Source organism: Triturus cristatus, chromosome 9 (assembly GCF_964204655.1).
Source record: "Triturus cristatus chromosome 9, aTriCri1.1, whole genome shotgun sequence".
NCBI classification, from domain to species: Eukaryota; Metazoa; Chordata; class Amphibia; order Caudata; family Salamandridae; genus Triturus; species Triturus cristatus.
In genome coordinates this window covers 490,597,275-490,623,540 of record NC_140592.1, presented here as the reverse complement: position 1 = coordinate 490,623,540, position 26,266 = coordinate 490,597,275, and the positions used below count along the sequence as shown (strand labels likewise).

General features: G+C 43.5%; 1 protein-coding gene across 1 annotated transcript in view; it reads left to right on the top strand.

Annotated features, from left to right (window-relative positions):
• PPP2R5B (protein phosphatase 2 regulatory subunit B'beta) overlaps positions 1-26,266 on the top strand; it is a 450,317-nt gene that overhangs the window by 408,163 nt on the left and 15,888 nt on the right. The window contains exons 7-10 of the mRNA XM_085625465.1: positions 18,250-18,358; positions 20,097-20,150; positions 21,651-21,701; positions 24,791-24,910. Of these exons, the coding sequence (XP_085481591.1) occupies positions 18,250-18,358; positions 20,097-20,150; positions 21,651-21,701; positions 24,791-24,910 (334 nt within the window). The remainder of the gene's footprint in view (positions 1-18,249; positions 18,359-20,096; positions 20,151-21,650; positions 21,702-24,790; positions 24,911-26,266) is intronic.

Here is a 26,266-nt window from a genome sequence, read left to right as displayed (position 1 = left end):
CTAAAGGGCTTCTCTCTATAATGTTAAGAGCTTTTCCTTCTTTTTGGTTACACTAGTTTGAGATTCCAGCATATTGGTCAAAATTAAAGAAGGCCTTGCTAATTTGTGATCAAGGTTGTATTGGGAACCAAAAGCAGCTCTTGCAAGAATACTCATCACTTTATTCAGAAAATGAAAAGTCGTTCACCTTGGGGGGCTGTTATAAACAATGTTCCAATAAATAAATGTTCAGTTTAGATAGACAAAGTGAATGTACCAATATGCTCCTCATCCCATTAGAGGGGGGCACAGAAAATGAGGTGCTAATGATAAGTCATTCACCATAGAGGGACCCAGTAAATGTCCCACAGACAGTTATTTGACTTAGATACGGTGACTGCTATAAAAAGTCAATAAGCTGAGGCATTCACAAAGAATGATGTTACTGGCAATCGTTTACTTTTGCGGAGCACATTGAATATATCAATAGACACTAATTAGCCTGGAAAGGGCACATTAAATATTTATATCTATAAACATTCTTTCACTGAAGAGGGGCAAAGTGATATTGCAAATACAGGGGGGAGGGAGCACACGGCCTCTCATCCCAGCACAGTTTACCCCATTGTATCCTGGTTAATGCAGTATGCTTACTTTCAAAGTTGCTGTAGTCTTTCACCAAAGTTGGTGCAGGTAGTGCTGTTATCTCTAGACACGTGTTTCTGGGTTTAGCCCGTCATCAGTAGAGAGCAAAAGTTGATAAGAAGAAGAGAAAAGTCATCAGGGGTTGCTAAAATGGTGCCCAAGTCTTCACAGGTCATAGTACCTATCCACAGGCACACAGGTGCATCCCAGGAGAGCTTGTCAGTTTGTTGGCTCAAGGGAGCCTTTTGAACACATGGGGGGGGGGGGGGGAGCACACTGCCCTCATCCCAGCACAGTTCACCCCATTACATCCTGGTAAATGCAGTACGCTTACTTTCAAAGTTGCTGTAGTCTTTCACCAAAGTTGGTGCAGGTAGTGCTGTTATCTCTAGACACGTGTTTCTGGGTTTAGCCCGTCATCAGTAGAGAGCAAAAGTTAATAAGAAGCAGAGAAAAGTCATCAGGGGTTGCTGAAATGGAGCCCAAGTCTTCACAGGTCATAGTACCCCTCCACAGGCGCACAGGTGCATCCCAGGAGAGCTCGTCAGCTCGTTGGCTCAAGGGATCCTTTTGAACACAGGGGGGGGAGGGAGCACACTGCCTCACATCCCAGCACAGTGAAATTTGAAGTAAGCATGTATCATGAACTGCATTGACCAGAATGCTAAGGGGCGAACTGTGCTGGGGGGTTAAGCAGTGTGCTCCCACCCCTTCCTGTTTGAAAAGGCTCCCTTGAGCCATTGAGCTGACGAGCTTGTGGAGATGCACCTGTGTGCCTGTGAGAGGTACTGAAACCTGAAAAGATTGTGGCAGCCTGCTCAGCAACCCCAAATAAAATTTGTTTTTATCTGTACTGATGACGGATGATATCCAGAAACACGTGTCTGCAGATTTACAGCACTAACCTGAACCAACATTGGTGGAATACTCCAGTGAAATTTGAAGTAAGCATGTACCATGAACTGCATTGACCAGAATGCTAAGGGGCGAACTGTGCTGGGAGGTTAAGCAGTGTGCTCCCACCCCTTCCTGTTTGATATTGTAAATAGATAGCCTTTAACCTCATCTGCCACCCTAGGTGAGATTTTGCCACTCCCAAACAGAAATCCTTTTGAGCTATAGAACAAAAAAGTAACTGCAGGTTCTCCCCTTAGCTTAAAGATCTAAAACATGGGACGAAGTCGACTGGACGAGAGTCAGCGAACTCACACACTGTGTCTCCTGTAACGCCCACTTTAAGTTGGTGCACTACAATATCCTTCACAGGACTTCTCTTACTCCGAGGGACATGCACTTTATGACTGCAACTCGCTCATATAATTGTCCCTGATGCAAAGCCGGTGGAGACGATTTTCGGTATTTAGCTTGGCAGTGTTGACTGGTATCAGACTTAGTGGACCCAGGTAGTTACAAAGGAACGCACATCTGAACATAGACCTTACCCCTCAGTGTAGTCTGCTTGGGAACAGTAAGCTTCCAAAAAGCAGGAAGATATCCTATAAATTTCTGCAACTGGTATTGGTCTTGGCTAGGTGAAGAGTCACCATTTTGTGGATGGGGCGCAGGGCACCTGAAATTGCCCACTGGCATAAGGATGTATGGGAATGGACCCTGGTGGAAGAGGTCCACATAAGGCTTAGCATACAAGACGACAGTGTAGAAGAGGACCTCTGCCTCGCGAGACCTCTGTGACACACTTCTAGACCCAGACTTCGACACAGCTCCTATGGAAAGTGATAGTATTGACACAGGGTAGGGTGAGGAATTAAGTCGAAAAAAGGATTCAGCTCTCTTGTACTGAAACTGGAAAGTATGGTGCCTATGATATGTGTGCCTAGTGAAAGTCGATGTTTCCAGTTGTATGTTTACCATCCTTTGTCCCTGGAACCTCTCATTGAAATGTCATGTTGTGTAACCTTCACGAAGTCCTTCAACATGCACACCACTGGCTGCTGTTTTCTTATTGTACTGTTATATAAAACTGAAAAAAGAGTTTAAAAAAGAAAAGCTCTGAAAATTGTGGTCCACAGGAAGGAAGTAGCAAAGAGTTTATACCTTCGAGGAGAAGACGGTGTATGTCAAACGTGCAACATCCTCAAGTGCAAAGTAAGGGATCTGCAAAAGTGTTATGGCTCTGAACATATTAGTCATGGCCCAAATCTCTCCAAAGAATTATTCCGTATAATAACTTAGCTACAGTTGCCAGAGACAGGCCAGTCAGCTGTTGGTCATCGCCAGAACTCTGTGACACATCTCATGCTTCTTCTACAATCTGACAAGATTGTGTTACCTGACAATAGATTTGTTGACTTGTCCATCTAGATGCCTGCACCTTTATCCAATGCTGCTCAGCTAATTGCTGTATTTTACTAGCAGACACCCATCCTGCTCCCAAAGGACCCCAGTTCAGTCAAGCATATAAAACTATTTTTCCCAGTCTGCAAAAAACAGCTTTACCTCCCTGTTACCTGCTCCCTAGCCCACATAATTTTTCCAAAAGCCTGACAATCTGCATTAGTGAAGCCACTCACTCCTCAAGTAATCTTTCTTGAATCTGCTGGATTTAAAAAAACATCCACCATATTCCCCTCCTTCAATACCTATTAGAACTTGTGTAAAAATTATATTAACCAGTTACAAAAATTTGCAGAGGCAAAATGTTATAATGTCTCTTCTCTTCTTGCTCGACAGTAACACTGAGCCGGTGAAATTGTCTGTAGCAGACAATTTCTGGTGGCTTTTTGACAATGGTGGTGTTTTTGCACAGATTTTGTTAGACCATTCATCAATTTTAGACACTAGTGGTCACAGCATTCTTATCAATACTCTTATCAGAGCAGGGCTCGGTTTTAAAGTTGATTCATCCTGTCCTTTTAGGCAAAGGTCAGGTAGTGGCCCTATCCTCTTTCTTGTGTGAAGCCAATACTTTGAGCTGTGGTGTGTCGCAGTAGAAGATTGGGCACCCGCCTCCCCCTTATTGTTCATTCTCTACCTGCTGCCCTTCACCATGTTACTCTATCTGTTTGTGGCCTGACTCGTCATGTAAGCTAATGGCACCAAGCTTATATTTGGCATGTCCTATCTGAACGATAAATGACTCCTTTTTCAAATCTCTGGAGATGTAAAAAACTGCTTGGCTGCCACTTAGTTGTGGAAGCCCACTAAATGTTCTTTAATTGAATCACACAAAGCAGGAGTTTCTGCTCCCTTTGAAGGACACCACCGTTTGGAAACACATCCTCAAGCCAGAAATAATGGACCTGTTGTCAGTCCCAGCAAAAGTAATCTGCAATTTGAGCATCCTTAGAGACTCTGACCTAATAATTCACAAACAGGTGACAAGAGTGGAAAGTTCTTGCTTCAACCAACTTGGTAATCTTAATGTCAGTTGTAAAGGCAATCATTTTATCAAGGCTAGATGTGCCAACTTGTAAGTCTTGCTGCTCCTGAAAAGCCTTCAACCGGTTCGGAATGCCACAGCACACCTTCTCGCTGGTGCAACCAGACATGAGAAAAGTTAACCTGCAGCCTTCTACATATGTTACCTCTTAAAGGCTGTCCATAGGCCACAGGGTCTCTTCGTGGCAATTGTTCATAGAGCAGCATATCTGAACTCCATTAACTCTCAGGACTTGATGTTTACTCTGTGTTGCCCATGCCAGTTCCTTTATTCTTTAAAGAAAAGTCCTGCCCGTGACACCTAAAACAAGAACAATGGCTTATGAATATCAGGCTTTCCCCAAAACCACTTCCATAATTTTTAAATGTATTTGTTGGAGTATACATACTAAACCAAATCAGAATACTTTAATGAAGCTCTTGAAAACCCGGCTGTAAGAAATTGGGTTATTAGTTGAGGGATTTAAGTACCCACCTTGAGGAATAATCTCAGTCGTTGGCAGGGTGAACCACTAAAGTCACAAAATAAATGTGAGCTTAGCCCTCTCGTAGCTATGGCATAGATCACACAGCCTTATTTTACAGGCAGTGTGTAAAATATTATGCAGCACTAAAACACTAATAAACCCAAAATACAAAGCAATAATAATCTCAAGACGAGTTAGAAAGTGGTAAAATTACAAATTAACACCAAAATGACAGACATAAATAGTCAACGGTCGCAGAAGAACAAAACCTAGGTGCAAAGTCCCAGTCCACCACAACAGTGCATTTTTAAAGCACCCCCCACCTCTCAATACCTTAGAGGAGGCACTTAGAGACTCACAGCATGTCAGAGGCCAACAGGATGGTCCAGTTAAGGTCCGGTTGCCACTGGTCAGCTGGACAGTTGCAGAAAGATAACCTCTTGTAGTTTATTGTGTCCCTGTAGCTTTAACCGGAGGTCGGCCTTTTGACTCTTGGAGTCCACTTCTTTGTCATGCATACAAGAGGGAGAGCAAGTCCAGTCTTCTAGGCTTTTCTCATGTCTCAGACAGCAGGTTCAGTCCTCTTCAGATCCTCCACAGATTCAGGAGTTTTCTGAAGTGGGTGCCCGTAAGTGCCACATTTTTGCCTGACTTGGGCTACTGGATGGGAATGACCCTTGGGGATGCCATAGCCAATGGGCTAAAGGTACTTGGGGCTATCCCTACCCACGCATGACGTTTTCAAGATGGCCTCACTAAATTTTTGTTCTGAGAGCTGGGAGTGTCCGTGGGTAGTGTACTATTGTAATCCTGGTGTCCTCTCACATACAGCACTAAAATCCAGGTTAAGGTAGTCCCCTGTACACCCAACAAACTCATATACAGAAGTCTGGTAAAATCAAAGCTGAGCTTTCAGCAACAAGACAGTGGATACACACAAAGTGTTTTGGCACTCTTTTTCACACGTTTCATGTGCGCCCCAAATGTTATAGGTAAACCCAGCAGACTTGTCAAACAGGCTGTGACACTGTGATGTCAGTCAGTCAGTCAAAATAACTTTATTTGATTTGACTTAGTAAATCATAAAAAGTACATTCAAAATATTTCAATAGCATTACTTAAAATCATTTAAAAACAAAATATTGCAATTCATGAAAAAGAATATAATACCACCGCTATTAACCATGCTAAATTAAAACAGACATTATAGAGATCTAAAAAAATGAGGATCCATAGAGCAGGCCTTACTTGCATAAAATTAATTGACAAAAGGAGGGGACTAATATATTTAAACTGTAAACAAGCCAATTTGGGATAGACGATAACAATGTAAAGTGTCCAGTGCAACAGCCATTTCACATGTGCAAAGCAGGGGATCCGTAGGTTCATGCCACCCCGCTACAAGATGTGGAAACAAATTCAGGTGAAAATATGTAAAAAGTAGTCTGCGCAAAACTGGCATATCCAGTGTTAAATACAGTTCGGATTTACTTGTGGATTTCACCATTGCATAATGTGTGCACGAATTGTTAGACAACGAACATACAACCCTTTTTTTCTTGAATATGTGCACTAAATGCCTCCTTCACCCATACACTTCTGATTGGGCGATCAACCCTGGGTTAGTGAACACTTCTGGCCTACCCAGATCCCCCAAAATGTCTAACATATTTCACCCATGCTACCCAATATCAATGGTAAAGACCCAGGCAATCTCTTAAGAACTCCCTATTGAATTCCAGATCGCTTTTGAGCCAAACTGAGAACCACAATAATATTGGATGGATTTTTATATAATCAGAAATAAACCCTGCACCCAATTCATCGTGCACAATCTCTAAGGGTAAACCCTGGCGGTTCCTCAGAATCCTCCTGAAGAATTTGTTCCCTGCAACTTGTATAGGGTGACAAGGCTTATATCCCCATATCTAAGCACCAAATGGCACTGTTGACACACATTTAGCTTTATAAAGGTCCGTTGTAGACTTAAAATGAACATGACCTAGGTGCCTATAGAATGCATCAGTTCTATGAACTATTCTATTAAAGGACTGTACATGTGCACTCATCAATGGGTCCCAATTCATTTTGCGATCTAGCAAAATGCAGAGACAACAAAATGTTTCTGCTTTACCGATGCAATGACCATTAATTAAATAGGTTTTACTTTTAGCTTGGTTTGGCCCCAGCACCCTGGTATACGATTTTGTATGATTAATTTTCAAACTCAAATTCTCTATAAAATTGATCTAGCAAAAGCTGAGGTTTGTTTGCAGTATGTGCTATAAGTACAGTATCATCCACCCTTCATGACATCTTTACAACGTTCCCCTAAAACTGTCCCAACTGGTTAATATATAGAATAAAAATTATGGGAGCCAATGTACAGCCTGACGGACTCCTCTCCCCAGCTGAAAGTGCTTGGTGCATTCTTTATTGGGCCTGAATCTTACAGAAGCTTCAAGCCCTGCATGCAAATCATACAGAAAGGTTACATCATCTACCCCCATGTCCCCCAGCACAGGCCAGGCTTCAATCTATCTTCTGTAGCAAAGGCTGTGCTGAGATCCAAGAAGTCCAGATGAATGTTTTCCTTAACTACAGTTTACTTATTTATCAATAAATAAAGGTTCAAGTTTGTTTTTTCATACCTCGTCTTGATCTGAAGTCATATTGTATTTCTGACATGCTCTTTCCATTTTCTGCCCAATCAATTAATTGGTTCAGCAGGACCCTGCCAATAACTTTCACTTCAGCATCTAATAAAGAAATAGTCCGATAAAACGCTGGATCCACTCGATTCCCGTTTTTAAAGAACGGGATAATAACTGATTTTTGCGAAGATGGTGCATTCAAATGTTGGGTAACTAGAGGGGGTCAAAGATGAATGACTCACAACATCCCCAGGACTCTACCTGATGAAAGGGCCACTATTGCTTCAGTCACTTCAGCCACGTCAGACTGTAATTTTGTCCCTCTATCAAAAGACCACCTCTCCTTCAGGAAGAAGCTCAAGACCTGGCTGTTCGAGCAGTAACGGCACCCCCCCCCCCCCCTCTAAGCGCCTTGAGACCCTACGGGTAGGTAGTGCGCTCTATAAATGTCTTTGATTGATTGATTGATTGAAAGATAGAAGGGGCATTACTATTATTCGAGTAGATGAACTCAAAGTGTGTGACCCATTCCTGAGCTGGAATTGATTGGGCCATATCTAGAATAGCTCCCTCATTAAAGTGGGGCTGACTTACTACTTTCCAGATGGCCGAGCTATCTCTCAACAAGCAAGCAGCTGTTAACTGTTCCCATGCTTCCCTTTTAAGAATGCTTTCCCGATTTCTGCAGGCCATATAGTACTGCCTTCAAGCCTCCTTTACTGCCTCTTTGGATCTTGGTTTCTTATGAAGGGCCATCATCAGCTCTTTATGGACCTCTGTCCAACTCTTATCAACCCATTTTGGGCCATGTCTATCTACCCTTCTCCCCTTCCTAATGAGGGCAGTCTGTACTTCTTTGCAAATATTCTTGAATGAGTCCAGAATAACTTTCAGGAGTTTCTAAGTCAGTTCTGCATCTTTGCATCAAATTCCTCAAAAAGTCCTCCGGAATAATCTTACCCGAACCTATTCTGCGATCCTGCTATTTAGTTACAAGAGTTTCTTTATACCTATTAGAGCTTTAATCCCCAGATTCACACCACTTAAGCTCCTCTATAAGTGTATTATGGTCACTATCTGCATTACATTGGGGCTTAAATTTATTAAGAGACAGCAAAATGGAAGCTGAAGTCGATAGTAGAGCTAAGGACTATTGTAGGAGAGTGGCATCGACTGCATAGTTGCCCCCAACTTTTTGCTGATGTTTTTGCTGTTTTATGACTCTAGCCAGGCTGTGGCCCTGCTATCCAGGACCCCAGCCTATCTGCTTCCTCTGTTAAACGATGTGAGTACCCTAGGTACAACCCAATTGGATGCTGAGGATGCCCTGACAGTCCCTTGTAGATGGTACCCTAGGTACCCAGGGCATGGGTCCCTCAGTAGGCCTACCAGGGCTGCAGCACTTATTGTGCCACCCTGGGTCAGCCATACAAACTGGCACCACCAGACCACTACTGTAGTCTGGGTAAGGTGGTGCTAGCACCCCTTACAGGGATATAGGTACCCTATATCCCACCCCATTACAACACATATACTCTCATCGGTCACCCCTATAGCAGGCCTTGCTAATCCTAAAAGGCAGAGTGCTGAGGTATGTGTGAGGGGGGACCCCTACGTGAGTAGGACCTCCCTGCAACCTTCGTAAAATCATTGCTGGGTTGTTTGTAGTGTAGCCATACCATATACTCTTAACCGCATTATAAGTATATCGCGATAACTTGAGAATGGCTACACAGAACCATATCGTGTTTGGTGTCAAACATGTAGGAATCATACCCCCAGTCCAGCCATGGGCATGAGGGTACGATTCCCCCCTGCTAGAGGGGAGATATGAGAAAAGCGGTAGAATTTGGACACCAATTTAAAAGTGCACAAGTAACACAAAATGGCTACTGCCCACCACCTACACGACCCTGGCTGGCTGTTGCTGGGGAACACCCCAACCTCGCCAGCTGGACAATAGGGCTCCTGTGGCAGGGAGGTGCTAGCATCTCCCCAGACAGGATAATGTGGATTGGAACAGGGTGGGTGCACCAAATGTCCTTTCAGAGTTGCACGTAGGCAGCTGCAGAGCCCTCATTCTGCATACACCACTTGGAACCGGTTCAGGGGCATCCTGCCCCTCGCCCAGGCGGGAAACACACAAAGGGGAGAGGGTGTAGTCACCCTTTCCCGCCTCACCTCTCATTGGTGGACACTACTCTGGACACTCCCCTAATCTTGGGGATAAAGGTGAATAACGTGGCTCCAGAGCCTCAGATTAATCTTGAACTTTACAGTCTTGACCTTCGACTTGCTGCTGCCCAGCTGACGGAAGAAATCTCCCTTGGGATAAAGGAGTTACCCCCCTGCTTGTCAGGCACCTGAAACACTGCAAGTGACCCGGTTGGAACTTCACTGCTCCTACGGACTTCGACGACTTCCAGCACCCTTGAGGTGGGTTTCCAGCGCATCCCAGAGGCCAGTGAGGGTGCTCAACGAGTTTGGGCACCGTGGACCGCGTGGGTGCCGAGATCCCCAATACCCCACAACACCGGCCACCTCTTGCGTAGCACATGACCCTGACCAGTGGGGAAATTGTGCTTTGGCCCGCTTACGAGCCAACCACTCTACAGCAATTGTGCCAAAGACCAGCACCCTAGCCCCCTCGGATGGCCCGTGGGTGCCCTTTTACGCACTCCAAATTGCCGCCTCCTGTGGTCCCTTGTCTCTCGACTTGTGGGCCCCAGCGGAGGTCTATTTCGACAATCAAGAGTTCCCCTGGTTGCTCCAGGCCTGCTCTACAGTCTCCCCAAAGGAGACCTCTCCCAGACCTCGTGGGTCTGTACTGTAGCAGATTTGTTCATCTTGCATGGGTTGCGGTTGCCAAGGCTTAGTGGATCCAATCCGGACACTAACACCGCAGCGACCCTCATCCAACGTGGGACAGTCGCCCTCCAGAAGCTGGCCTTCCTTGAAGCCTCCCGGAGCCCGTGGCTGCAGATCCAAGCTACACCACTTTGCACCTGAAGCACCCGACATCGAAGGGCTCTTTGCTTTGAGCCTCCTGGTCACTTTGCCGTGACCCAGACTCTGTCCCCTCTGCTTTCATGTTCTTCTCTACAATCTTCACATCTTTGATCTTCACGGCATCATCAACGCTTTTGGCTAGCAGCACTTTTGAACATTTTCCTATAGAAAATCAGCCCGCGACCCGACATCGAAAACGACCTATGCACCCGGCTTCCCTGGGGCAGGTAACAGTGGTAACTCGGTACTCTCGTGGTAGTGGGCTCCTCAAAAGCTTAAGTCTAAAGTTTTAACTTTGTTCTCCTGCTAGAAGTGACTTTAATCTGTGTAATTTCAACCGCGACATTCTCCATAGGCTATAATAGAGATCCCGATAGCAGCTATTTCCACTGCACGCGCCTCCTGTGGGTCCCCTTCCTCATAACCTGGAGTGGATTCTTAAGGGGCCAGCGATCCTAAATGCCCTAGGCATTGTCTGTAGAATTGTCGTGGTTCTTATACCACTTTTTTGATATATGGTTTGGTCCCCCCCTGGGGCCCTGTGATTCCTGTGCTATTTATTGTGTTTATAAATGCTTGTTTGAATTGTAACTTTGCCACAGCTTCATAAAGAGACTGTGGGATTCGGTCTAGAATAAATACATATATTTTATAGATATACCTGTGTGGGCTACTCTTTCATTTGGTTATTCAAGAGGTTATCTATGGTAAAACAATAAGCTTAACACTCCTTCAAGACTTAGCCTGAAGGCTGCTCTCCACAGCTACCACTAGGATAGCTTTCTTTAAAGGTTGTCTTAAACCTATCATCAATAAGAGTCGAATTGGACTGGTGCAAGGTGTCCCTATAACTAGGAGACAGCATATGCCAGGCCAACTTCTCACAACTATTCCCTAAAATGATGGGACTAAGTCAGGAGAATCATACTCATCCTTAGTCAAAAGATTAATAAGATTTAATTCTGATAACTTGAGATTTAGAATATCACCTTGACAGGAATGAGTGAAAATCCCCAGCTATCAAAATCAGAGGACAAAGACTGAGCAAGTCTTCTAGGATTTTTTTTAGATCTGCCTCCAGTGGTGTGTCCGATGATAGTGAATTATAAACATTAAGTACGAAAACCCTTAGCCTGTGCAGTAAAAATAAAAGAGCGCCTAAGATTTTTCTTGAGTCAAAAGATACTAGCCCCTTATCACAACCTAAGCGTTGGCTTACAAATTTCACCAAACCCCCTTTGCTCTCCCATGTTACGAGGGTATGGCATTAACACAAAAAGCAGCATACCCATCAAGGAAAGCAGTACCCCTAGCATCCCAACTCTCTTGTAGACAAACAATCCAAAAGGATTTATACAGATTCATCCCATGTTTATCAACTAATAGAGACCCCTGCCACATTCCGGTTCAGTACCTCAAGAGTATTATATGTCCCAAAAGAAACCTTCTTTCCAATAGTGACCACCTTCCTCCTAACTTGAACCAAGCGCTCACAATCACAAACAGCAGAATGGGAAGCAGGCTGCCCCCATTGAGTCAGTCTATATCTTGTAGTGCATGAAACCGATTATGAGTCTAGATTCCGAATGGAGTAAAGTTGGGGATATTTGGTGCTTTTGGGACTGTTGAGGTAAGGGCCCCTCTCTGCAGCCAGTTACTGTCCCGGGCAACTCAAAGGTCTGGTTTATACAAATAGTCCAGAGGTAAAGAACAGTATTACTATTATCATACTGAGTGCTCGTGCGCCCAAAACATAAGCTCTGAACCAAAAAGGGTGATCCAAAATTATCAGTAATACAATCTCCTTGCCAGTCCACCAGTCCTGCTCCAATCCAGCCCACCCTCCTTGTCAGCAAAACATTATTAGTCGTAGAAAATGGAAAATTTCTATACATCTCAGCCAGTTCAAAGTTTTGTTCGATAAGTCTTCATGGTCTTGTTTTGGTCTTTCCGCAGAGGTGGTTCCCCTGAGAGAATTATCACATAAGGGCAGGAGGAAGACCTATCACCCGCCGCTTTATCAATTGAGCATGACCACCACCTCGAATTTCGACAATTCCCAATTTGATTAGAATGAGCCTCAGCTTGATTGCAGCCAATATACTTGGAAGAACCACATTTACTCATTTGCATAGCAAATGTATTGAGCCCCAACCATGAGAAATCTTGAGTAGGTCTTAAAGATGAAGTAGAAGTTAGGCTGGAGGGGTGCCTAGATGGATTATTTTGCTATAATCTTTGGGTCCCTTCCTCATTCGGATTTACCACAACTAATACACTAGAATCCTGACCAGATAAATCCTGCGACTGTTTGAGGTCGCATAATGAGCGTTCAATAGCATCCAATTGTGTAAGAACTGGGGCCTGTTCGGTCTGTAAAAGCTTTATTGCCCTGACCAAACAGCCCTCAATCAGACTCCCTGTTCCAATGAGATCTGGTATAAAATCACCCTCCCTGTTCCCCACTGGCGATTTAACTGCCTGGACTGTAACTATATCTGGGAAAGCTGCAAGATACAGCGGGGAGGATGGTTTGAATGGCAGTTTCATCTAGTCAAGGTCTAGTCATTCGCTTTAGGCACATAGCCACTACACTAGGCTGTGGACTATCAGGAGAGCGAAATATCACAGCAGGATGTGCAGCATCCAAATTAGGCACAGGAGAAAGAAATCAAGGATGACCTGCTGTATTTAAGGGAAGAGCAGAAGAAAAGGGAGAAATAAGGGATTTACTTTTCAGTCTCGTCCCATTGACCATAGTAAGGGAGAGTCTTCTTCCTGTGAGGCCAATCTCATTACTGATGACACTCACAGCTTGCTGAATCATCCTCTAGATCGAGGTAGTTACGGGGGGGGGGCTAGCAGTATTTGGTCCTCCTTCCATTTTCCTCTTCCCTGTTATGATTATCTCGCACACTAGCAAAGCGTTGTGGCAAACTCCAGTCAATAATATGGCAAAGCCAGAGGAAAGAAGCACATACCTCAAATATAAAATCCAAAGGGGCTGGCCCAGCCCAGCCTACTCTGGGCTCCAGGGGGCATGGAGGGGCCCACCCTTGGCCAGGGCACGTCCCATGGAACGGACTTGTGCAGCACTTTTCAGTATGCCGATGGAGGCCTGGCCCCCTTTTCACAATATTTAGCAGGTGAGACCCCTGGCACGGTGGAGGATTGGGGATGTAGTCTCCAGTGCTGTAAGTCTCCTGTGGACCGGGCTTGCGCAGCACTTTTCAGCGCATCTGTGGAGGCTCCACCCCCTTTTCACAACAGCTTGCAGGTGAGGCCCTAGGCACGGTGGAAAATGGGGGATGCAGTCCCCGGTGCTGATGAAGATCTAGGGTGGTCAATAGCCACAAAACCACACTTGTAAGTCTCCCACAGAACAGGCTTGCACAGATCATAGGTGGAGGCCCACCCCTTTTTCACAACTGCTTGCAGGTGAGGCCCCTGGCATGGTGGAGGATGCAGTATTCAGTGCTGATGAAGGTCCAGGGAGGTCACTAGCCACAATGCCACACTTGTAAGTCTAACCGCGGAGTGGGCTTGGCCGGCACCATTCAACACGTCGGCAGAGGCCCTGCACCCATTTCACAATAGTTTGCAGGTGAGGCCCCTGGCACATTGGAGGATGGGGATGCAGTCACTGGTGCTGATGAAGGTTCAGGGTAGTCAACAGCCACAATGCCACACTTGTAAGTCTCCCACAGAGCGGGCTTGCGCAGTGCGTATGTGGAGTCCTGCCCCCTTTTCACAACAGCTTGCAGGTGAGGCCCCTGGCATGGTGTAGGATGCAGTCCACAGTGCTGATTAAGGTCCAGGGAGGTCAATAGCCACAATGCCACACTTGTAAGTCTCCTGCAGAGCAGGCCTGCGTAACGCCATTCAATGCGTCGGTGGAGGCCCTCACTCTTTTCACAACAGCTTGCAGGTGAGGCCCCTGGTACGGTGGAGGATGGGGGATGCAGTCCCCAGTGCTGATGAAGGTCCAGGGGGGTTACTATCCACAATGACACATTGTAAGTCTCCCGTGGAGCAGGCTTGTGCAGTGCTTTTCAGCATGTCTGCGGAAGCCCTACCCCTTTTCACCACACCTTGCAGGTGAGGCCCCAGGCACGGTGGAGGATGGGGAATGCAGGCACCGGTGCTGATGAAGGTCCAGGGGGGTCCCTATCCACAATGCCATACTTGTAAGTCTCCTCTGGAGTTGGCTTGTGCAGTGCTTTTCAGCACGTAGGTAGAGGCCCGCCCCTTTTTCACAACAGCTTGCAGTCGAGGTCTCTGGCATGGTGTAGGATGCAGTCCTCGGTGCTGATGAAGGTCCAGGGAGGTCACTAGCCATAATACCACACTTGTAAGTCTCCCGCGGAGCGGGCCTGCACAGCGCCATTCAACGCATCATGGAGACATGCACCCTTTTCACAAAAGCTTGCAGGTGAGGCCCCTATCGCAGTGGAGAATGGGGATGCAGTCCCCAGTGCTGATGAAGGTCCAGGGAGGTTCCTATCCAATATGCCACACTTGTAAGTCCTCCATAGATCTGGCTTGTGCAGTGCTTTTCAGTGTGTCGGTGGAGGCCCTGCACTTTTTTCACAACAGTTTACAGGTGAGCCCCGTGGCATGGTGTAGGATTATGTCCTCAGTGCTTATGAAGGTCCAGGGAGGTCACTAACCACACTTGTAAGTTTCCTGCAGAGCAGGCGTGTGCATTGTCATTCAACGCGTCGGTGGAGGCCCTGCACCCTTTTCACAACGGCTTGCAGGTGAGGCCCTGGTATGGTGGAGGATGGGGGATACAGTCTCCAATGCCGATGAAGGTCCAGGGTGGTTACTATCCACAATGTCACACTTGTAAGTCTCCCTTAGAGCGGGCTTGTGCAGTGCTTTTTATCGTGTCTGTGGAGGCCCCACCCCTTTTTATAACATCTTGCAGGTGCGTCCCCTGACACGGTGGCGGTTGGGGGATGCAGTCTCTAGTGCTGATGAGGGTCCAGATGGGTCCTTTTCTCTAATAGACAAAATTTGACTTTACCATTACATTGGATTTTGTTTAACTTATAAAAAGATTCTTTGAAATACATCACCAGTTGATTCCTGGGCAGAGATAAAATGTATTAAACTTGATAATGTATCATATTGCTTTCCTATGGAACAGCTAACCCGTCTACAGTGAAAATTACCTTTTGGGCCTTTTTACTTTAAGTACATGTTAAACATTAAACTTTTACATGTCCTACTCTTAAATACCATACACCCTGCCCTAATAGGCTATAATACCTATTATGGGGTGATGCTTATATTCAATAGGAAGATTTAGGACTGTCAAAAGGGGTTATTTTGACAGGTCGAATTTGCAGTTTAAACCTGCACACCCAGGCTACTGGTGGCATGAGTGCAGTCATATTTGCATTGTCAATGCAGTAGGTGGCACTATGAGTGCTGTAGCACACTGGTGACATTAAAATTACAGCCCCTGGATACCCAGTTGGTACCATATACTCAGGACTTATAGGTAAGTTAAATATGCCAATCAGGTGCAGTCCAATTTCAACGGATTGGAAGAAGGAAGACAAGCATTTTACCACTGGTTAGCAGGATTAAAGCGCAGAGTTCGATAGCGAGCAAAAGAGGCAAATAATTCAGGATGACACTACAGAAAGGGCACATTTCTAACACTAGCTTTTTAAAAACCGCTTTTTTTCATCTTGTTGTATCTTCTGGCTGGTTGATTCCATGCTGATTTCACTTGTATCATGTGTTTTAATTGTCCTCATCCTCCCTCTTTTCCCACCATATGATTCTTTCAATCGATTATATTCAATAATCCTGTCTCAAGAAGCTCTGCAATTGTGCACAGTAGAGTTAAAACATGTAACATAACAATGAATGGTACAGTGAATATTTTGCAATGGTAGTTACATCTTATTGGTGCACATTGACTAATGTATCAGACACTCTTGCATGTATCGTACTGTAATCTTTTTAATTATCCTGTACTTTTATGGTCTATCTCGATAGATCGAATAAAGTCTATTGAATATTGAATTTGTATCAGACACTCATCCACTGTAGAGATACAACACCAATGTCCTTAGTTAGCTATTCTCCATACAGGACACACTAAATGTACTGATTGGAGTTGTTTCTGCTAACCATGTTTTGGGTCACAGTCCAATCAATGTAGACAATGTTACTTCCATGTAATAATAATGTACCATGCCAGAATCCTGAGATCCTAAGTGATATCCACCAGTGATTAGAGCAAATACCAACATATTGCTGTACAAGTGCAGAGCAGAGGTAAGTCTGAAAAATTGTACAAGCTGCAATGTCCTAGATGGGTGCTATTGTAGAGAGGGATCCTAGTAGTTAAGGCCATGATTCCTACATGGAGAGCACAATGTGAGACTTTTGAGCCCTTTTTGGAATTGCACCACAGATGTGGTTGATCTAAAGTTAGGTTTTTTTTCAATAGTCGTGGTGCATACATGGAGATGGCTTGATTGCAGTTTTATTTTAAGTTGCTCACACCTTTGAAGCTTGGTTGCTGGTGGTTCTATTGACTACCAGAGATATGTTCTGCAGCTTGCAGCGATTCTTCTGAATCTATAGGATTTAAAGAACAACCGGTGTAGGTTGCTCAAGTTCAGTGTGATTAATTTTATTGAATCTTCATTGGCTGTTTAAAAGGCAATCACTTCTCTTTATGGCTGCCAGATGGATGCCAGGAGGTGGGGGTGGTGGGGAGGGGCTGAGAAGGACACTGCTGACACCTGAATGTATAAATACCTAGAGTTGAATTGTGGCTCAGAAATGTGGTTTCCATAACTCTGATTTTACTTTGAAAAGCAGAGAAAGCCTATGCCTTTGCATTTTGGATCTCCTAATTCTTGTGGCTTCTGTCACTCTACAGTCTGAGTGAATAAGTGCAGGTTGTATACTGGGACATGAATCTTTTCAGGCTCATAACTAAGAGCCATATCTTGTGTTTGTGTCGTTGGAGATAAGAACTTATTCAGCTTTGTTTGGATTAGGTTTATTGGTGAGAGATTGTGGCCAGGTTGCGGGGAGAAATATGTGTGTGATGGTAGACCAATCCTCTAGCAATGCCTGTTGTGGCTTCATAGTTGTCATTTTTTGAAAATTCTATGTGCGAGACTAAAATCACAACCCTAGTTACTAAACCGAATCCTGTCTGTACATGGGCATTCAGTGATGCTATATTATATATAACTTCAACGTTGCATATATGTATTTTTATGACCATGGTTCATTTTCCATATTGGGGATTAGCAGACACCTAGGACATTCAGCATACTCTGCTCATATTATAACTTTTATATTAGGCTTAACTTTAAATTATTTTAATTGTATTTTGTATTTTGATTTGTTTATTTAACAAGAATAAAACACATCAGATTCATTGATTGCCATATTAGGTTTTCACAACCCTCTAAAACGCTATAGCATACTTAACATTGATCTTTCTACCTATGTAATTTATGTAGATCATTCATTTTGTCTGCAGAATCTGTGTCCAAATATGGACAAATATCACTGCATACAAGTATTTGGGGGGAAAAAGAGATAGCAAATCCATGATTTCATGGCTATAATATAATGTAGCACATCTATCCCTTAATCCACTCCTCCGACAAGACTCAAACCTTTATGATGGTTTACATGACACTTTTAGTTCAGGAACATGGCTGAAAGGTTTCCGGTTTTATGGTCTTAGTAAGGTGAGGGTCCTTATTTTCAGAATATCCTCTGATGTAAACATCGTGTCCTGAATATTGTCTACAGGACTATTCCCCCATTGGAGTTAATAATGGAAAATGTACACCCAATAGAACGATATTATTGTACATTATAGTTAGGGCATCATATTTATGCCAGACGATATGTTTGTACATACTGTTCTGACATCCAACCGTTTCTAGTATATTCAGCATACACTGGGCATTTTTTTACTTTTATATTGAGAATATAACAATTGTCTTTTGTGCATTTATTTGTTTAGGTCCAAGAATAAAGCAATTCATTGACGAGCCTATAGTGTTTGCGGCAAACTAACATTGTATTACTTTCTTTTACAGTATTATCAATGGCTTTGCACTTCCTTTGAAGGCAGAACATAAGCAATTTCTAGTGCGTGTACTACTGCCACTCCACTCAGTCAAATCACTTTCAATATTTCACGCACAGGTATGGTTTTGCGGATCTATTCACATCACTTCTGCTCGGAAAGACGCCTCCCTTGATTTTACTGACATTGGAATTATATTTCCTTCTGACTGACTGTTTAACAAATAATTTGGCGGCTCATTTTCTAAAATTCTCTGGCATGGTTCATTCAGCCTACAGATACAGTATTTATCATATCGGACTGCACCACCCCAGATAAAACCTTACATTAAACTGTCAAACACATGGTAACAACACACCTGACCACATTTTAAATGATAAGATGCCAGCGACCAAACCTCCTGCATCAACAGATCAAAAGTAGGCCATCCTGTTCTACCACCATACAACACTGGCCAACCCAAGATTACATCACATTTAACATTCCCATACTTCAGAAGAATATCGAACATAACACCAATACCTCATAAGACCATGCCAACTCTAATCATACTACTCATCTGTGCTCCATCAACATAACACCAGCATTCGAATGAAGAAAAATCCAGGACATTAGTGCACACATTAAAACCACCAAACTACACATCATCACATTAGACCATACCACAGCTAACACAATATCTCATACAAAAAAAAAGCAAACCAGACATGATTACCAAATGCCCTTTATTGTGACAATCTGCCACTCCTCTTTATACAACACATAATACCTGCCACAAGCTTCCTACACACCATACAAAGTAAGTGAAGCGTAGAACCATCCAAACACAGTACAATCAAAAAATAGGAAAACAAATAACCAAGCTCTTGCCATCCATCACAGTATATGACCACATTACACCATACCAGGTGCCAAAACAACACACAGATTCAGCTGCAAAGCACACCACTTGTACCACAACACCAACCACGAAATAAGTACCAGACATACCCCACCCACTACATTACCAAAACACACCATTGAACTTATCGCCATTCCAGACTCCCACTATAGTAACACTCTACCCAACAGCATCCTATACCAAAGAAACGCCACCTACATATCACATCACAAGAAATAATGAAATGAAAACACATACAGGAGACACCTTAACCCCCTGGTCAAGGGTGAATTAACAATTTAGAGGTTACACAATTGACAGTTGAGGTTCACACAACATAATGTCTCCTGGGAGCAACATCTTTTCCACAGCCCATCACTAAAAGACTACGACCCAAATAGCACTAAGGTACTGTTATGGCTGGCTAATATTGCACAATGCAAACATTCCATAAGGTAGCTGCTAGTGCTTAATTTGTAAAAGAAGAAGTGCTATGGCCCTCGTTAGGAGGCCCTAGCAGTTTACACCACACATTGCCCCTGCCCGCACTGCCAATCGCAGTACCAACACAATTACTAATCATCACACTCTTAAAAGTGTGACAATTCCGCCCTCTCTAGGCCCCCAAAGCTATAAGAAAGGCTTGGGCGGCAGTCAATAGTAATTTTTAAAAGTGCCACTATGTGGCAGGCTGGTACAAGCCCCGGTCCTGACAATTAAGTGCCGGTGCTGAGCACCGGAAAGCACCAGCTCAAATTAAGCATAGCGTGCTGTGTTTTTACTTATATGGTCCCTTTCTTATCTGCCTCTGTCGGATACAATGATAATTGTATTTCAATCTGCTGTGCTAGTCCAATGAGCCAGATTGCTTCCATAGGCCCTCATGTTCGCCCTGCCTCTGTTCCCCACGCTGTTGGTCTGTGTTCTTCTTGATTGCGAGTTAATAGCTGGTGCTTTCTGTCTCTTGTCTTCCTCAGCTTGCATACTGTGTGGTGCAGTTCTTGGAGAAAGATGCTACGTTAACAGAGCATGTAAGTAACAGCCTGTCAAAATAATAATGTAACTTTGGTTAGAGAAATATATGGATTGACAAGTGGATTGAAGGGCAAGCATTCGTTGGAGTTGTGGAAAGACGTGCCTGTTTTCAGTATTTTTCAGCTAGGTTATCTTTTCAGTAATTGAACGGAGGAAATGTGTGTATTGCATGCTGCTAAACCCACTAATGTGCTGCATTCAGGTTGCTGACTATGGTTTCTTCACAATCAGTTGTTTAAATACATTTACAAGATTTATTTTGATAGTATTGTTGCAAAAACACATTGATGGCATAATATAATGACACTTGTTATTTGCCCTCTATGTGTTTTACGTGTGTAAAAATGTTTATTGCACAATCATAATTGGATTAAAAAACTGTAATTCATAGTTTGATGCTATATCCATACATGCATTTCCATAATTCCTGGGGATGATATATTTTGTGAATTGCGGATTTCACTTATGGGAAATCTAAACAATTACTCTGGCTACCTTCTTGCCCATCAATTGAGATAATATAAAGGAAGGAAATTCTGAAGTGTCCTTCAAAAATTGACATCTGTCCAATCTGCCCTCCTCGGTTGTGTGTCTTGGCTCATTCACAGGTCAGGAATGTTGTTTTTGCCCCTGGCAAATCAATGAGAAAACCCTCTAAGCATGGCATCCCCAGGGCCGACATGATTGTGGACGAACCTTCTTACTTAGGATGGTCCACTCTTTCGAAGCAATATCTGCCATCATTGTCTTGACAGGTCTTCCATGCCATGGTGTTTCCTGATACGGTGCTCTGAGGTAGCAGCCCGGAAACTCAAGAAATATCAGACTACAGCGCACAAAATCAGTGTACTGATAAATTGAGCAGCCATCGGCCTACACCAGGACACAGCAGGCGCAAACAGTGTGAAGGGAACAAGGCAGAGAATGCAAGGCAACCCTAACGTGTACAGGCTCGTATTGGAACCATTAGCTGGACAACCACACTGGTTACCTCTCTAGGGTTGTACACAAGCAAGAGTCAGAACTTCCCTTATTGCTTTCATATCAGTAGAGTAGGCAGCTTCAATCGGGCACTTCTAAACGAGTGCAGATGATTATTGGATGATAAGCAAGGGAATCAGAAACTTTGTTAGTTCGAGCATTCAGGATTGTAGTTACACATGATACCAATGTTAAAGGATATCAGGGACAGTCTCAGAAAGAAGTGGTGCTGCCCATTGGTCTGGGAAGGGTTACCAACCCATTCCTAAACCATGTCAAGTTCGTCATACCGTAGCGATCAACAATATTTAAAAATTGAGAAGATACAAGGTATCATCACCCCTCCATGCTCCAGTCAGGTGACCGTGGCTTCAAAACCATTGATGATGGAAATAAATGCTACTACTTTGTATTTTTCTTTACTTATGCCTATGTGGGACAACGGGGGTGTGAACTTAGCATTGGTGTGTGTGTCAGAAGGGTCATTAAGGATCACTGTCCTCTCTTTTTATTAGGTGATCCGAGGGTTGCTGAAGTACTGGCCAAAGACATGCACCCAGAAGGAGGTACTGTGGGATCAACCTGGATTTATTAGTTATGTTAGGAGTGTGCACTATCCAGCTGTGCAGCAAGGAACATATGTATTTAGTGGTGCTGTGCATGTGTGCTCAGCAAATGAACAGTGCTGTATAGAGACGCTTAAGAACAACTGACCGCCAAATCCGCAAGCATTAGGGTTTCTCAAAGGAATTATTAACATATATATATTGAACAGTAGCTACAGGTTGATATTGCTTTTTTATATCCCTTCCCTTTGTGCAGTGCGGCGAAATGTCAGCTATTCCTCATCAGAGATCTCATGGTGGAGATGCGTCTCTAATTTCCTTGGTTTGCTTTCTCCAAGCCGCATCCTATGCTTCTCTGCAAATTCAAGCACTGACAATTTCCAAATGTAATATTTTCAGAGCTGCAGAGTTTAACAAAGATCTGTGGATCCCTGTATCTATCTGCTTCTCTGATGAAGGAACCATCACTATCCCGGTGCGCTAGGATCTCAGCTTCTCTCTACCCATCCTTTGCATTTGTGAAACATCGTTATTCAAGACCACCCCACTGTGCCCACCCGACTTTAGATTCCCCTTCTCAACATCCTACTGTGATGCAGGATTGGAAGTATTATATAGGGACACCCTATGTTCTTGAGCACCACCCTTTGTTCTAGTTCATGAACCCGAGTCATACAAATGTGGTTATGTATTTTTGTTATCAAGGTTTTGTTTTCTGGCATGTTGTGATGGGCTTCCAATCAACTTGCAGCACATGCTATTCCAGTTTTGTACTTTTCTGATGATTAGAATACGTTTTCTAAAATCTAATCTATTTTTTGTTTTGTTTTTCCATTTTAAACTATTCTCAGTCGTATTTATATTTGTTATTTTACATTTTTAATTCCACTAGTTTTGATATTTGACCCTTAATGTAGACATCCTAGCCACATCAAGCTTTTTTCTTCATATGTTAAACCCTCATACAATATTTAGCTGTCTCACGCATCTCCAAATTGTCTTATGTTTGTCAGTGTTTTTCATAAACTTTGATAAGAGCGGCCAACACATTCCACTAAACAATGCCCACCTGCACTCTTAAAAAGCAAATGAAGGCGGCAGAGAGAGTTACACATAGAACAGCTGATGGATTGCAGAACCTTGCAGAGACAATGCATGGTTGCAGAAACTCTCTCATGGTGGTATCTCAACATATTTCCCTTCTTTCAAAGAATCCTTATGTTTTACTATAGACTCTGGTCTGACTCTCTCTCTCTCTCTCTCTCTCTCTCTCTCTCTCTCTCTCTCTCTCTCTCTCTCTCTCTCTCTCTCTCGTGTGTGTGTGTGTGTGTATTTTGAACTGAAGAAACAAAGGTTAAAGGGAGAAACTGTCAGTTAAAACATAACATTATAAACTACTATAACTGCTGAAATTCACCATTTACAGTTATCTCAAGTAACTATAGTTTGTGACCTAAATTAACTGTAACTGCAGTCCAGTCCTGCACCCAACCCCCTGCAGGAGCCAAACTCCCTCCTTTCATATTTTTGTGCACTTCATATACGCGAATGTTCCACAGTTCTCCAGGATTGTTATGTTGAGCATCGCCGTAAATCTACAGAACCCCCTCAAAAATATCTTTTAAATTTGAATCCCAGGGGCTGGGGTTCCAACTGGGCCCCCCACCCTATAAGGCTCCGGGGATTAGCGTACCCTGCCCCCATATATCTTATTTTGTTCTATTTTTTAGGACATGGGGACCGAGTCCTAAGAGGGCAGCCGTAACATTTCCTTCCAGTTGTGGCCAGCCAATCACAACGCATGTTTGAGCTTGCAGGCCTGTGAATCCCTCAAAGATCCCCCACTGACCCTTAATGGCATGTCATATACATAACTGTTGAGCCTTAATTTCCTCAAGAAATACTGAACTAATTTACACCAAATCATAAAAAGCATGTTTTCTGGATCAAGATCTTGTTTCCTGCCAAATTTGGTGTAATTCTCTTTGGAATATATATGATAGAGTGAGCCACAAAGTGTAGTACAAGATGGTTGCCATCATGTACTACCTGAGGAAGGTGGATGCTGAAACGTTGTAGAGGAAATATATTTTTGTTCTTTAGTGAGTCCATCTGTTTGAGTCACTTCTTTCTTGGATAGATAGACAGACAAGACAGACAGACGGATAGATAAACAGGTAGACTTGCAAGCTTTGTTGTCGTCAGTGGTTGAATTTGGCATATCTTTAAGCTGGTTTTGCCAAATCCTGTGTTTCACTCCTTAGGGCTTGGGGGATATTCCATGCAGTAACAAATTTTGATATTGGTTTGCATGTGTATGTGACCATATCACACTAATCTTAAGTAGCTATTCAGGTTTCCTTTTGAGGTCAGACTTCTGTTTACAGTGCAGCCATTAGTGTATAATGCAGTTTGTGGGGTGAGAACTGTGCATCTCATTTTGCAGTGGAGAGATTGTTTGCCACTCGAAAGAGAGCAGGTTACATGCAAAGGTAAGATATACCGTGTGGATGGCTGGACCTTGTTAAGCAAACAGAATACAGCTATTTTCTAAATTGTTTAACAAAGAATATAATAACATTTCATGTTTCATTTGTCTACATTTTACCAATTATTCACTTTATTGAGTATTTCTCTTTACAGCTCTTTAATTCCCCCATTAATTTGGTTACTGAACACATAACAACTCTTATTCTACCAGCCGTGTCCCTTTCTTTCTACCTTACTTCTCAACTTAAATAGCGCTCCCTTCTCCAACTTGGTTCTTAACAGTCTATCCAGCCAGTTCTTCTCATACTTTATTGCTTTTACCCTGCTCTCCCCATAGCCTACTTCCTAATGTACACTATTTATTCCTAAAATTCAGGGCTCCTACATTATTTATAGACTTCATCTCCAGATTACTCCTTCATTCCCTAATCCTCATTTTCCTATTAGACTCCTTTTTCTTTCACTATTCAACAAATGCATGTTTTTTTTCTCTCCTAATCATGTCACTTAACCTGATTTTAACTCCATCGCCTCCCCATCTCTTATACTATTCCCTCTCACCCTGCTGCTGACATTAATGTCTGTTCCTTCCATAAAAGGTGATGTTCCTGGGGGAAATAGAAGAGATCTTGGACGTTATTGAGCCCTCTCAGTTCATCAAGATCCAGGAACCCCTCTTCAAGCAGATTGCTCGGTGTATTGCCAGTCCACATTTTCAGGTGGGCCCCCTGCTGTAGGAGGTGCTATATTGCAACTTCCGTTTTTTGATTATCTTATTAGTTTTTATGGAACGCACTACTCCATTCCAGTTTGTGAGCGCCCGAATCCATTGTCAAGCAGAGCTATTCAGCTCATACAGTACACCATGTCTAACATTTCTGAGAATGTTGATGCCACTTTCTAATTAGGTCTAGAATTGTGACTTGCATAATGTAGGCAACTGGATACTGTGTAATGTAACCACATGTACTCTCCATCCTGTACTTGTAGAGTTCATTGCAGAGTAATCATTTTAACTGCCGTCTTTAGACTCCCCCAGTCCCGAAAATGTCAATCCTCTGACCCACAAAAAGCTATACTTTGGGGTATCCCCAAAATGCATATGAAAGTTGTGTCTTCTACCATATCCTGGTAAAGTCTCTCCAGTGTTCCTAATTCATCCAGATGTTACCTGTTTGTTTTCAGAGGAATATAACTGCAACAGAGGAGGGATGGAAAAGGCAAGTCTATACCGATGAATTCCAAAGAAATTGGGAGTCGGCTTAGAGAGGCCAAGTACCTACACTGCCATAGAGATCCCCATAGGAGTTTGAGTAGGGCACTAGGGATGCCAGGTGTAGAGCACAACACTCCAAGGATGCATAGACTGAACCCTGCTCTCAATCAAGGCTCCCTAGTCACACCAGACTACCATTTGTGCAGAACATAGGCATTTACGAGAGTAAGGAATACTAGGATAGTGTGGAGTTTGAGGAGTTGACAGCCTTATCCTAGGATATGACATTGTCAGCACATATTGCTTTAGGCAGGAAAGAGTGAGGGAGAGAGCAAGAGAGAGAAAGAGTGAGGTGGTATTTCCCGAACCCAAGCAGATGTCAATCTCACTGATCAGGCATGCAAGAGTATCAAAGGCAGGCATGATGAGACTGCCGACAAGTCTTTCTTAGCCATCTTGGTGCCATGGTGTGAAATTACTCTCATCAGTCATGAAGGGGCTTCTGAGGGAGCGTGGCGTTGCAGAGGGACAGGGCTTTATGTCGAGCACTGCCCTTACAGACACTGTACTCCATTTCACCCCCTCAAAAGAAACAAATGCTTCAGATGTCTTGGGGAAGTTTCAAAACCCTCTGCACAGGAGCAGGAGACCAACACTGTGCAGGAGTTCCCCCATCATGTGATATCAGGTGTACACGGGAAGACAATATGACCAGAGCTGATAGCATGAAATACACACTAGCATTGGCAAAATCCGAGCATACCAGAAAAGGAATGATTTACCTTTGTACTCTGAGTGAAAATGGCCTTCAGTGCTTATAAGCAGTCTTTGGGTACTAAAAGCATAATAGACAGAGCAT